The following is a 15,669-nucleotide window of genomic DNA, read 5'->3' on the forward strand; positions in this document are numbered from 1 at the left end:
TGGTTCCAGAACATTTGAATTTCTGATTTGTTTGTTTAGATTCTTTATTATTTTTCTTGTGAAACACAGACAACAATAGGACATACAAATATAGGTACAACATGTTTGGACTGACTGAAGTGTTTGGGCATGATCTGAACTTACAACATTGATATAAATTCTCTGTTAAAATATAATTGGCAAATCTGCTAACATTAGCAAGCTAATGAAGGGATACCTAAACATATGTGCATCAGGGTTGAATATAGAAGTATTGCACTGCTAAAACCAATACAGTCTATGGCTAAAACACATTAACAGCCAGGGAGGATGGATGTCCCCGGTCCATTCTCCGCCCACTTGAAGAATTCACACTGCTTCCCTTTCTGCAGGCTGCAGGTGTAGAAGTTGCGGCCGTTGTTTGGTCCCAGCTTCAGAACCGTCCTCATTAAGCTGCGCTTCCCGTGCTGACAGGAGGGGAAGTGTGTGTCAGCCCACTGCAACACAGAAAAAAGGTTTAATCCTCTTAGTGGTTATTTTAGGCATTACAAATTTGATTCGGAAAAATAATCTGAAGCAGGGGTGTCCGAACTTTCTTCCCCGAGGGCCACATACAGAAACATATAAGAAGGGCTGGGCCACTCACTAGAGGTAAGTTGGAAAAATCAATCCAATGCAGGTACATTATTCTTGATACTTGAAAATGCTGTTAGAAAACAACTGCCTACTCCACAGCATTCATTTTGTTAGCAGCTCATTCCTTAAAGTGCACCTATCATGCTATTTTAAGGCTTATATTATGGGTCTCAGATATATACAAATATATACAATCATGTCTATCATGTGTTTTGCTCAAAATACAAACAGATCATGCATTTTAGACATCCCTCATACCCCTCTTTTCCAGCCCTGTTAGAGAAACGCGGATTTTGGGTCCTTAGCTTGAAAAATAGGAGGCGGAGCTAATGCCTGATCAGAATTCTACCGGAGATAGAAGTTAAATTCTGCTGTGATAAAACGCCATCCTGTTCTAAACCACATCAAAGATTATTTCTGAAACAGTATGGAGCTCAAATGCTTTTTCTCTGCTAGTGCTAGTGGATCGCCGGAGCTGTTAGATTAACATTAACATGCTTATTGTAGTTGTAAGTGCACTGCCTTGTGGCCTGTAGCACCGTCCTTGATGGAGCATATGTGTGGACTGGACCTGCATTTTACAGGAAAGGAGTGAGCAGAGAGTAGAGAGTAGAGTAGTTGTCGATTCTTGTTCTGTTTTCTGTGAATATCTGCCTCACCCTCTCAGACTTTTGAGTTGCGCGCGCTACTAAAGAGACGTGTTACCATGGAAACCAAACAAAGGTGTAGCTGTATTAAAGTCCGAGTGGAAACAGTCGTGTGTAAATCTGATTTTGTCAGAAATCGGGAGAAATATGACCCCGGGAGGAAACCGGGAGAGGGCAATTAAATCGGGAGTCTCCCGCGAAAATCGGGAGGGTTGACAAGTATGACCCACACTCAACCAGATGACTGGTTTCAGGGCCAGGATAACTAAGTCCACGTCTGAAAAAATAACCAGCTCACTGGATTGCACTTGACTGTAGACCACTTGGAGTGGTAGAAGAGAAGGGGCTGCAAAAGGTACTACAGATTGCATCGTCTGACACAACATATGAGCTGCCATGCAGAAAGACAGTGACAAAAAGAATCCAGCAGCTTTATGACAATGAAAAGGAAGATAAAGAGAGTTTAATGGAGAAAGCCGAATGTGTTGCCCTGACTGGGGATCATTGGACCTCGGTAAGCAATTCAAATTACCTCTGAGTGACGGCACACTTTATTGACATCTTCTCACTGTTCTCAGGTCAAATATTTATATGTGATTAAAAATGCAATTAATTTCGATGAATTAATTACAAAACCTCTAATTAATTAGATTAATTTTTTTAATCGAGTCCCGGCCCGAATAAAAAGACATCAAAAAGTGCATTTTGCATGATAGGTCCCCTTTAAAACAGAAGCTTCAGATTGCTGATAAGAGGAAATATGAAGGGTATATTTCAAGGTTTCAAGGTTTTTGTATTTGTCATACGAACATAGCTACAGTGTTGTTATGACGATGAAAATCTTAGGTCACAGGCTCCTCCAACAGTGTTGTGAAAATATGTTATTGGGCTTTTTTCTTATCAAACTAACTTTAATTGACTGAATTTATTAGAAAATTGGGCTTATAAACACATGAATACCAGGTAATATATTTGAACATATATATTTAAGAAGCACAATATAAGAAAAGCAGAAGTTAATTATACTTAAGTGAGTCATACTTTTTGAATTTGCTGAGGGCCGATTCAAAATGTTCCGCGGGCCGCATTTGGCCCCCGGGCCGTAGTTTGGACACCCCTGCTCTATACATGAGTCAATTTTCCAATTTCACCTCAAAGAAGTTGCACTTGGTCTCCCTGGGCAGCGAGCAGGAGTAAAACTGTCGTCCCTTATTCTCCCCCTCCTTGTGGACCGCTCTGAGGACGGCTGGACGACTATGGGATGCACAACAAGGGGCGCTGGGACTGGAAGAAGTGGAAGGGCTGCGGCCTGTCGCTTCTACTTTACGCTTACTGACAGAAGTAAAGAAACAGTCTTATTAGTTTTACAATGGATGGAAAATAAACCTCACAATCCTCATTAGTGAACAAACAGCCTCTCTTCAGCTGTGTGTGGTTATGAGTTAGTGAAAGGGTATCCTATTATAGCTATTCATCAATCTTTTTTTTTAACAATGCTGCATTAGAATGTCCACACATGTCAGATACTTCTTCATCCCACTTATGTCCCTGAGTTTGCAAGAAACTTCTCTTATTATAAACTTATTCATGAATAGCCAAGAGAGAGATTCACTCACCTCGGGTTGGGGGCCCCATTTTGAGCATTGTTACTGGGAAAGGGACTGTGATCAATTCTCATTTTCTTGGATGGGTGACTGTAGGAGGCCAGCGATTCCCCGTTGGAGAGCTCGCCACTTTTCCTCTGCCAGCCACCAGAGGCATAATTGGGGCTTGTTGTCCCCTGGCAGACGCTGTATTTATATAAACCCCGCTCTGCCGCCAAGGAATTCAAATGACTCCCGGCTGAAGAGAGAGGGGAGTTTGCAGGCTTTGTCTTCTTGCTCAAGTCAGAAAAAACAAGGGTGGAAGTCCCGAATGCAGACCTCCAGTTGACTTTGAGCTCCTCTTGTGGCTTTGTGAAGGCATTGCAGGGGTATTTAATCAAATCAGTGGTGAAGGGTGATGCCTCAGTGTTAGTGCCATCTTTGTGGACTGTGGAGATGGAGAGAAAAATCATTTCGTGCTCAGCAGCTGCAGCTTATATTGGGACACTGTCTGCTCTCATAAAATCCAGGTTGTTGTTGGCTTTAAGTTTATTATTTAGCTATAAAAGTTTACAAGTAAGCAGCAGACTGCGGCTCTCTGTCGTCAAATAAAATGTCACGCAATCTGTTGAGCGTAAGATGACCTTATGAACATTTCTGTGAGATGAGCCCCCGTGTGATACAACTCTAAAAGAAGTATGTTTTCAGTAATGTTGACAACGATGCCTTGCAGAGTCATTAACAGAGCTGTGAATAAGTATCACTCTCCCCTCCCTCAACTACCATTAATGTGCCCTTGAGCAAGGCACTTAACCCCCAGCTGTTATAGTGAAGCAGCTCAGTGGTCAACAGAAGAAAATGGACATATAAGTGCAGAAATGCAAATCAGGATATTACGGCAAAAAGTGCTCATTCAAGTTTCCTGTATATTCTATTAAACATTTCCACGGGTTTTAAAAAGGAATGTTTCATCCAAAAAATAAAACTTACTTTGACTTATGTCAGATTAAAAATACAGGGTTACTTTGCATGTTTGCACTTTAAGATTTTGTTGATCCCCCTTTATTTCAATTTTGAACCACATTTAAACAGTTTGTTTCAAGAAGTCTCCGGTAAAAAGGGACTCTTTTATTTACACTGAAATAAAAAGTACAAAAGATCTATTCAAAGTGATTTCAATTATTTTTCAAAATAATATGCAAAATGTTTTTATTGGCACTGTAAATTCAACCACATATCCTGAAAATGACGGTTTCTGTCCTGTGCAAAGAACAATTCAGGAACATTATCAGAACCAACCTCAGGCTGACTTGATAGTCTGCAATTACATATGCTTTTCAGTATAACAAAATAAGACATGAGCAATTATTTGTAAGTATTTTTCATAAAACTACAATGAGCTACTATTAAAAAAAAACTGGTTTTACTCAGAATTTGGCAGTGTGATCCTTAAAAAAAAAAAAAAATACTAAGAAAACCATTCAACTGTGGTCTGTTGTTGCAACAGAGAGACAGCCAGGACATTTCTTTTAAACACTAGTTGACTGCTGCCATAATGTATCTCCAGATAGTCCGAGAAAAATAGCCAGCTGACAGACACACTCATTACTTGTTCAGCAAAACACCGACACACACACTACTACTACTGAGCTTGACTGCAGTTTCACTTCAACAGCTTGATGTCTGGTGGCTTGCTCAGAAGAACTTGAGTGTCATTGGCAAACGGCATCGTTCAGCCAAACTACAGCTACTATTATTTGATCTCTTGCTAACAAGGACCTTCTGTCACGCTGTTACACTCAGCGACTGTAAAAGCAGCGTTTCACTCACCCTCAGGTTTGGGAGTGAGGCAGGCGTCACAGGACGTGGCCGTCGGCTGGTTGATGAGCGTGCACAGCTGACAGGCCCAGTCCTCTTCCTCCTTTTTAGCCACGCAATCATTGGTTCTCTCATTGTAGACCCAGCCAATCAAACTGTTTCTGACCGGGAGCTTACTGGATGAAGGAAAGACAAGAGTGAACTTGGTTATTATAGCATTATATTTTATTTAGCTGATGCTCTTATTAGGGGCGACTTGCATACAGTTTAATACCGTATACAAGCCTATGGAAGTAAGTTGGGGTTAAAGGGGCACTATTGTGCTTTTTTGGTTCTCCCTTTTCTGTAGTTTGTTAAAGAAGTTTCTGTGCATGTAAATGGTCTGCAAAGGCTAAATCTGAAAGTGCCCTCCAGAGGGAGTTTCACACTCTCTCTCTCTCACACACACACACACACACACACACACACACACACACACACACACACACACACACACACACACACACACACACACACACACACACACACACACACACACACACACACACACACACACACACACACACACACACACACACACACACACACACACACACACACACACACACACACACACACACACACACACACACACACACACACACACACACACACACACACACACACACACACACACACACACACACACACACACACACACACACACACACACACACACACACACACACACACCACTAAGTCATATTGTCTTCTATTTGCTAGCGCTCCCAAAAGTGGTACGTGATAGACCAAGTGGCGGGACATCTCTAAGCGGTTGACAAATCACAACAGAGCCGTCCAGCTAACCAATCACAGCAGACTGGGCTCTGGTTTCAGACAGAGGGTGAAAAGAGGTGCTGCAGCACAGGCAGTCTGAGGAAAATAAAGGGCTTTTTGAACATTGAAGCCTGGAGACATGTCACAGTAAGGACACGACATACAAATATGATCCTGAAAATGAGCAGAATGTGTCCTTTTTAAGTATCTCGCCTAAGGAGGCTTCGGCATGTTATTATGGTTAATGTATGCAAACAGGTACCTTTAGTGTTTATACAAAAGCACACATGATTCATTCAAACACTTGATTCAAACTTATACCAGTCAACAAATGTTCGGAATATTTCCACATGTTCTGATATAAACTATTTAGAGAATTGATGGCTGAATAAATACTAGAAATACTAACAAAACACATAACAGTAACACAACTAAATTGACAATAAAACTTTCCAAAACACTTTTCACTAGAAGAGAACATTCTAATCTTCATGAAAAGAATATTTCACCTGGGATTCTGAATTATATTCATTTGTTTTACCTAAGTGTACCCAATGAACTGTCAACTGAGTGTATTTCCATCTTGGGAAAATGACTTCTTGATGCCTGGAAATGTGACCAAATGGACTATTCCATTTCATTACGTTACAGTTTTCCACAATCATTTACAGCATTTGCATATGTACACATACATGTCCCTGACTACCTATAGCAGGCAACTAATCCTTACAAACTGCAAGTAAAAACATGAGCAATACACATTCAATTTTCCACAGCTATTTCTGTAACCTCATTACGGAAAACATAGGCCGACAGAAGAGGCGACTTTAAATAGACAAACATTTGCGCTTCAGGCTGAGGATGAAGATACGAGACAACGTGTTTCACATAATAGCTCCGAGCATACATGTTAGCGCGCTGACATGAAGCTCAACTGTGTTTGACAAGAAGGCAATGCTGCAATGCCAACAGTGATGAAGGAGGGAAGTAGCAGCGGCTTTCGGAAAACTTTCCTCACAGATTGCTTTATCAGCTGTGTAATGCGTTGTAAGGGCTTTAGGCGCTAACCCCTCGCAAAGCTTTGCTCAAATACAACCCAGGAGGTGTTGAGCCTGTGCCCTGTCTGGCAAACACAGCCTTATATGCGCATTCATTTCCCCCATAACACTTCCCACTCCCTGCCAAGCCCATCTGCCTAGCAAAGATGGCCTCTATAAATATGAACGTATTATCTAAAAGGCTTTAGAACTTTCTGCAAAGACTTTTGGCATTAAGTCAAAAATGTATGGATAATCAAAAGCCTGCAAAAAGGATAATATGCTGGTTATAAAGAATACACTACGAATCATCTTGTTTATTCGTTAGTGTATTACACTGAATGTAATGTAAACTAAACAATTACAACTATCAATATACTGTAACATTTGATATAAAGTTGTTAGGTACGTCATTAAAAGTACAAGTTCTGCATTCAAAATGACAAGTAGAGGTGCACAACACAATGTACTTGAATTATTCAAAGTAAAAGTACTTAGTACAGTTTCATACCATTATATTATTGGATCATTGTGATGTGAGCAGTACTTAAGCACTAAGAAAGGTGTGTCTTTTTGTAAACAAATGCTGTACCACTTGCAATGGTTTCACTTATTTGTAAGCGTATGTACCGACAGGATTCATCCTTTTTCCGAGCTTGTATTTTAATGGTTGAATGCACTTATTGTTAACAGTCCTTAGAAGTTAGTCAAAATGTACTTGAGGGTTTCTACCATAACCCAACCTCACAGGAATTCATTAATGAAGCATCATTTAGTTCATTCTTAAGAAGTAAATGCTACAAATGTACAAGCTATATACCAGGGATGGGCAACTTGGATGGTGCTGGGAGCCACATCATTGATGTACTGGCCACCAGGGGGGCCGCAGATTCACTTGGAGCGCACACACACACACACACACACACACACACACACACACACACACACACACACACACACACACACACACACACACACACACACACACACACACACACACACACACACACACACACACACACACACACACACACACACACACACACACACACACACACACACACACACACACACACACACACACACACACACACACACCATTTATTGTATGTAATTATTAACAAATATACTAAGTCTGACATCTTCATTGACATTTTAAAATCTTTCAGGGAACATCCTCTAATAAGCTCACTAAACAAATATCAGTTCACAGAAATGTTATTTAAGTTTTAAAAGTGTGAACACTAACCCAGACATTAGTTGTCTAACTTGAACCTAAGACACAATAAGGGGAATGTCAACACAGACACCTGTCAACCTCTGCCGTTCCTCAGCGTCGCTCCACCCCCCCTCCCGCTGAAATTATGAATGAAAAGCGTATAGTAATCATAGATAACACGGCAGGGTCCGTGACAGTTTTTTTGCATCTGATTTCAAATAAACAAAGTCTTGGTTTTTAGAATATTAAACTTGTTTCACCAAATTCAGATGATGAATGCAACTTTGAAGCTTGTGACGGCATAATTACAAGAGGTGACTTAACGTCACAGCAGGCATAACGACAGCCGGTGTTTCTTGTGAGTGTTCCCCCGGGAAACAAACACAACACACACAAACGCGTCACAGGTTATTTTTGCGGTATTTGGCTGCCGAACAAAATCATGTACGCAGCTCGCGACGTAACTAGGAGTCTAGTGGACGGTATCAGTACTACAAGTAAAAACAATTTTTGTTTTTTTTATGAATTACGTTGTTTTTAAATTAATGTGAGGGCCACAAAAAGAGGAGGTGGGGGCCGCCATTTGCCCATCCCTGCTATATACAGTATAATTGTGATATAAAGCTAAATCCCCTTACTGAAGAAGGGCATTGTTTTAATATACATTTGTGTGGGGAATGTCTGCACCAAATTTCAAAATTCCTCACAAAAATGCAAAAATAAATAAATATATTTTTGTCAAATTTGGATTTCTACATGTGTTTAACCTCACTAGTATTAATGAGGCATTATCTAGTTAATTATTCAGAAGCAAATACAGTAAATGTATAGAAAATCAAACCATATACTTTAGAATTGTGATATAAAATTCCATCCCTCTACTGGAAAAGGGCATGTTATTTTATCTTGCTTCAGACAGTGGAAGCAGTGTTGGCTTCAAACACTTTTGCACACCACTGGACCAAACCCCCCGCAGTCCTTACAAAAAAGAATGCAGTCAAAGTGCCACAGGTCTTTGAGGATTTTTACCTGAGCTCAACCTGGCTGGGATCAGCCGTCTGACAGCTCTCGCAGAGGTAAGTCATCCTGCCGTTGTCTCCAAGACGACAGACCGTGATGGCTCGAGAGCACTGGCCGCACTGGGGACGCTTGTAGACTTTGTAATGTTTGTAGAGAGGAGAGCCAGATTTGCGACACTGATAAGAAATGAGGAGGGCAAACAAGGAGTGAATAAAGAGGAGATGATAAAGAGGAAACACATCCACCTTTCCTCACTTCTATAATCATCTATTATGCATGGACAGGAATGTTTGTTTTCTGTAGTCACTGGAGCTTTGAATTGTTCTATCCTTCCTCTGCGGAACAGACAGATTTGAATTTAATCCATTATTGCAAGTCAGTGTAAATGAGGTGTTAGCTAAGTACCTATAAGCGTATACATGGCACATATAAAGCTATGATTAACAGCAAAACCAAATGTTCTTGTTATCGCTTCAAAAACTTCAAACCTTGTAAAACAGAAGGGTGAAATCCCGCGTCATCTTCACCAAGTGGTGGGTCTGCTCGTCCGTCAGCTGTTTCACCTGAGAATGAAGCAGCACAGTTACCAGCAGGAGAGTGAATCAAATATAGCTGTTCATATCTAAAAAGCACAGATGAAAGCCGCTTCACAGTCAGCAAATCAATGATACAAGCATATAAACAATAAAAAACGCCAGACATGAAAGAAAAAAGACGATTTCAAATGATGCAACAAAGCAAAATGACATACAATGCATTTCCAAGACTTTAACCCCAGGCAGGCAGCGAGAACCTGTCTCTGGCTCACTCAATGTAAAAAGATCTAAGGCACACAGACAGACACCTCTTGTGGTTCTTTCAGGACACCTCGGGGCTCCATAATGGAGGGGAAGCTCACAAACTATTCACCGGTCTCAGAGGAAGGAGATTTCATATGTTGGTACGGTGTGCTATGTTCTCTAATCCCCATGTTATGATTCTAAAGGAGAGCAGAGACATAGTAGGGTAAAAATGTATTGAAATTAGAGATTTCCCGATCCGATCACGTGATTGGGGATCGGAGCCGATCACGTGATTTTCAAAAGATCGGAATCGGGAGAAAAAGATCGGGGATCGGGATTTTTTTTTTTTTTTTTTTCATAAATACTTTTTTTTTTTTTTTTTGTATTCAATGTTACAAAACAAAAATGACCATGTTCAAGTCTTAAAGTCATCTTGAGGCCTTAGTTTTGGTTTCAAATGACACAACATCATGTATGTGTTGCTTCTTTGGGGCTTGTTTTCATAGACCTGGTTGCTTATTTCTCCCAAATCTGGCAACAGAGTGGGCAGGGCGCAGTGTCTAATTGTAGCAGTAAGCTAACGAGTACTGATACGTTTTATTTTGTTTTGATCCAATGCTGCACAACTGAACTGATCCAATGCTGCTGTGAAAAAAAGAAGCTATATCCATGTTGGATAGAATATCAAATTTAAATAAGAAAATAACCTTAAGGGACAACTTGAATGTTTTTTTTCTTTTTTTTCTCTTAATGCATTGCATAAAGATCGGATCGGGAAAAATCGGTATCGGCAAATTGTCAAAATTAAATGATCGGAATCGGATCGGGAGCTAAAAAAGGTGATCGCGACATCCCTAGTTGAAATCATTTGACTAATAATAATTGCGATATTACTTATGAGCTAAGCAGGAATACCAATTTTGAAACCATTGATACAATAAAATATATTAACATGATCATAGTGTGATATTTCTTTAAGAGGATTTGTACCAATTTGTTATTATTATTAAAATCGTTGTATGCCGGGACTTCCTGTGCCGCCGACTTAAAGGTCCCATGTCATGGCCATTTCTACTGATCATAATTCCATTGTTGAGGTCTACTAGAATAGATTTATATTGTGCAATTTTCCAAACTCACATTGGTTTGTCATACAGCATCTCTGAAGTATGTGTATTCACTCTCTGTCCTAAAAGGCTTGTTGGAGCTCCACCCCCCCCCCTCCCTTTGAGCCCAGTGTGCTCTGATTGGTCGGGACGTTGCGAGGCTCGCTGCTCAGTGAGCTGGCTTACTGGTGTGGTTTCCGGGTCGGCGATACAGCGGGACAGCGCGAAACTCATCCTGAGCACACAAACACTCACAGCCGAAGTAAAAACAATAAGTGTGGCTTGATATTGAGAAAGAAAAAGGTTTATAAACGCTGTGAGAATGGGTCTGCGGAGAGCATTTCTCCGCCATCCCAACTCACCAGCCAGGGAGCTCTATGCAAGTCAATGGGACTCCCTGTTAGTTGAACATTTACGCTAAAGGTCCTGGTGTGTGAGGAGCTCCGCGGATTGGTCCATTTTGGTTCCCGGAAGAAACAAATGGAAAAAGAGAAATGTCCAACGAGGCGTTCTGGGGCAGCATAGACAGGTCTTTTCTGTTTTAGAGTTTTACTCGCTACAGGGTGTACTTTGAGGGTTTGTGACTCTGCAGACCGTTTACATGCAGAAAAACCTTCATAACACACAAGGGGACGGGTAATAACCAGAAAAGCATGACATGGGACCTTTCATTCTGATATTTTCACATGAATCGTCTTTACCAAGTCTTTGCTTACTGCAATTTGGATATTGAATTAGTCAATATTGTGATTTAATTTTTTTTCCGGTTTATAGAGCTTTATTATGCTTAAGGGACTTCTACTGGAAATGAATAAGTCCCTCAAACTATTACACTTTGCTTCTTGAAAAGAAAAACCTAAGACTGATGTGAACCATTGAATATTTTACATTTCACGTGATCAGATGTCTGGATCATGAATAATAAATATTTGAGTGATATTTTTTATTATAACTCAAATGGAAAAACCCTGCACAAGTCTCAATAAAGACTATATCCATCAGGAAAATAAATGAAAAACATTTCCAAGTTCCAAACTGAACGTAAGTGTCGCAATGCGCCTGTTTGTCTTACCCCAATTTCACCTTCCTCATTTCAATGCATCACTCAATAATACAAGTGCCCAACTTTATTTTCTTCCCTGTGAGAGTCGTCTTGCATTTGCATTCTCTTTTTTTGTTCCTCTGCTGAACACAATCCATCATCTCTCCCATACCTTCACGGCTGGATGGAGGCCCGAGTCAAACAGGGCTTCGTTTTTAATGATGTTGCCGACTCCCGGCATGACGGCTTGGTCTAGGAGAACGTCACAGAGTATTCTGCCACTTTGGCTCCTCACTGCCTCCTCGGAGCGGGAGAAACTGAACTTGGGGGAGCACACATCCAGACTCTCCATAGCCCTCACCCTCTGCTCACAGTCCTCAGTCAACCTGCAGGCACACAGAACTGGAGGAGTCTAGAAAAGATACGGCTGCTGTTACAGAAAGTGTGCTACGAGGTCAACTGGAGCTCTCTCTCGAGGTTACACATCTCGAAATTGTTTCTTTCATATATTCTGTTTCACTTTGTTTATTATGATAGGACAGCATAGGTTACAGTTTCAGACAAGCAGGAATAAATGTCTGTCTGGCAGCAGAATAGTACACCAGGACCTTAGAGTCAATGAACAGGACAAATGTCGTGGCTGTGTTTTTCATGCAACAATAGCCGCTGTCTTCAGACACAGCCTAATGTAGGACAAACCCACTGAATGAGGCTCATACCCCAAGGTGAACTTCTGTCACCTCAATCCATCTAGGCTGTGTGCCGGTGTCCCCGTTACCTTATTTCCACAGTGCTGTCAAAGAAGCACACAGTGTCGTTAGTCAGGTGTACTTCCAGCACGGGTACGGAGCCAGTCCTCTCCTTCCTCACGGCAGGGTTTATACGCATTGATCCATTCATACCAAAGTGGATTCTAAAGGATGTGAGCATGAAAGGAAGAAGGGAAGAAAATATAAATTCCACTTAAAGATAGCATGTCTCAATTTATCTCCGAGTTGGCAACAAAAAGGTGGCCTTGTGTTTGCAGACATCGGTGTGTAATGGAATTCTCACAGGCTCCAGGAGGGCAGTAGCTTGTGCGTCTATCAAGTGGGCTCTCTACAAGGCTCCAACCTGAGTGCTTTACACACACCAGCTGTAGGCCCTATACAGAGGACTAACTGATCTATGTGTTGATTAAAATCAGGGGTGGATTATATGAAGATGACTTAAAACCGTATGAAAGTGTCAACTGTTCTTAAATTCCAATAGTGTATTTACAGTTGAATTGATAATAATGTTTAAGTATTTGATTCATTGGATTAGCAAAAAGCAGAAGATCTTGATGACTTGTAAAATGTAAGTCTTTGATAGCCCTATAGTTTAAATCTAAAGACTATATAAAAACACTTACTATATGCTATAACTGACTACAATAATACTAATACAATAAATGGTAAATAGATGGTCAAATTCACAACTGCATTGAGGCAGAAAACTCAATGAAACGATATAACATTCCAGGGTTTCCCACACATAGACTATACTTGGGCGGGCCGCTCAGGTATATTAACGGCCGCCCAAGTACATTCCGCGACCCATTTAGGTTTTTTTTTTATAATATTTTTTTTTTATATATATTTTTTTTAATATAATTTTTATTTTTTTAATTTGTCCGTGACCACGACGCCATCTGCGATCGATTAACTTGTGGACAATGATCCCTCGCTTCCTTGCTCTGATCTCGCCTCCTTCTGGCCTGTTAAGTGGTCTGCCTCACACAGGGTGACTGGCTGTCCACATGATGTGGCCTGCCGACATGGCCACTGTCATACAGATCATAAATCAAAGCCCTTGATTGGTGTGTGTCATTCAAGCTCGGGATAACCTCAGCTCAGGTGAGGTAAAGGACTCTCTGAGTGTTTAGATACTTAACTTAGTCTAAGTTCTCAGTGGGTCTCAAACAGTGTGGTCACCATTATGTAAACACATATTTCCATTTGAGAGGGTAGTGATTGGTCTAATGGATAGTGAGGTGGGCTGAAGATCGGAAGGCTGTGAGTTCAAATCCCGCCAGGAACACCACCACTAGTGTGCTCTTGAGTAAGGCACTTAGCCCTTAGTTACTCCAGGGAGAATGTCCCTGTAAACGGTCATTATAAGTCGCTTTGGATAAAAGTGTCAGCTCAATGAAATGTAATGTGATTAGTAAAATATGCATGAATAAATAAAAAGTTAACTAGGTGAAAAAAGGTAAGATACACTTTTAAAACTTGTTGAGAGCTAAAACTAGTCTTTGCTGCTGCCTCAAAGAAGAGCAGGGAGGAGAGGAGAGAGACAGGAGAGGCTGATTCAGGAGCACAGACACACTCACAACTATAAATGAACCGAAAATAAATTAATAAACAAGTTTCAGTGTTTTTTTCAGATTGGAAATGGTATGTTATTGGTTATGGCCATGATTTTATGATTATTGCAATCTATACAGTTCTGTTTAATATAGGTGTTTCCATAGATCTAGTCTCTTTATTTTCCCCTCAAAATGCACCAGATTGATGCATTTAACTCCAAAATTAAAAAAAAAAAATCTTACCGGGGGAGCATTCCCCCTGACCTTCCTAGAGGATTTGAGTTCGAACCCCACTTAAAATCACATGGATAGGTTCCTAAATACATTTATTTTTTAAAATAGTAACCAATTTCCATATGTTTATGTGTGGGTAGTAGATTTAAACTATAGGGCTATCATTATGGGCCCTGCCTGTACCTGTTCGCTCTGCCATTGCGTGCAGGGTCTGCTAACAAGCGACCAACAGAAAGGTTAATGCTGATGCACGTCACCTCAACCGTCCCGTCCCGTCCCCGTATATTCATCACTACGGGACTAATAAAGGACACCTGAATCTGATTGATACATATATTGAAAGGATCATGGTCTGTTTTCTCAAAGGGGATCTGAAGAAAAACCTTTGTAGGCTTGGACTTCCTTTGAAGCTCCACCATACTGAATTAAGATAGTTTTACTTAGTTTGCCTTAGCCAAATATTGTGCTTACTGATTTGTATATTGCACTTGTTGCTATTTTGATAAAAAATATGCTTAATAGTGCAGTATTTACGCTGTAAAGTGAGCAATAAGTCTCAAGAAGATGTGTGTACAGATATGCAGTTTACATTACATTACCTCAAAGCTTTTGCACCGAAGTACATGAAGAGCTCCTTGCCGAGCGTTTCAACCCCGCTGTACGGACAACCATGAAACCTCTGGAAGGCATTTCCCCCGGAGTTAGGTTTCTGTAAAGAGACATATGGTTAGCAACATAGTTTAGCATGCACTGCCTGTTAACGATAGTATAAAAACCTCTCTTGAGTCTTTATACATCCATGATCAAAACTGGACAACACAGCGCGTGACATAACATGACTTACGGTGGATGTTGTCAAACTGCCTTTGATTTCCTTAATCTTTTGTCCTTTTTCAACTTTTGCACGGATCTTCTCTCCGTTTAATGTAACCCCCGGACCTTCAACCATCTTCGGAATCAGATATTAAAACCAATGTAACAGTAAAAGTGTCCTGCAGCCGGCGCATGGGAGGATTATAAAAGTATGTTGTCGTTTGATTCCCCGCCACCGGATTCAATCTTGCGCATGCGTGGTCTGGTTTGTATCCGGAAATGGGCGTTTCATGGTACAGGCATGCATGTACATACAAAGATAGCAGTATTCCTTTTCTATCCATGTATCTTATGTATATGACACATATTCTAATTATCTTTAAATAATTTTAAAAGTAAAGCAAATTGCTTTTACAAAAGTGCATTACTGCCTCACTGCTTTTTATCTCACTGCCAATAGACCTACAAAACAACCTGCACAGGATCATATCACTGGTAGTTACACAGCAAAGCACAAACATCAATCACACAGATGGATATGCCTACATTTTGAAAGTGTCCCCTTTTATTTGCAAGTATTTATAAAAAATAAATGAAGTAAATAATGA

General features: G+C 40.6%; 1 protein-coding gene across 1 annotated transcript; it reads right to left on the bottom strand.

Moving 5' to 3' along the window:
- Positions 1-13: 13 nt before the first annotated feature.
- neil3 (nei-like DNA glycosylase 3) lies at positions 14-15,325 on the bottom strand. The gene is made up of 10 exons (XM_079667812.1): positions 15,093-15,325; positions 14,848-14,957; positions 12,464-12,598; positions 11,858-12,071; positions 9,244-9,318; positions 8,765-8,931; positions 4,676-4,839; positions 2,879-3,293; positions 2,414-2,594; positions 14-476 (listed from the first exon to the last, which is right to left on the bottom strand). Exons 1-10 carry the CDS (start codon positions 15,195-15,197, stop codon positions 294-296), a joined length of 1,749 nt encoding a protein of 582 aa, XP_079523938.1. The 5' UTR covers positions 15,198-15,325; the 3' UTR covers positions 14-293.
- Positions 15,326-15,669: the final 344 nt, after the last annotated feature.

The sequence above is a fragment of the Notothenia rossii genome (genome assembly GCF_949606895.1).
Source record: "Notothenia rossii genome assembly, chromosome: 3".
In the NCBI taxonomy this organism is placed as follows: domain Eukaryota; kingdom Metazoa; phylum Chordata; class Actinopteri; order Perciformes; family Nototheniidae; genus Notothenia; species Notothenia rossii.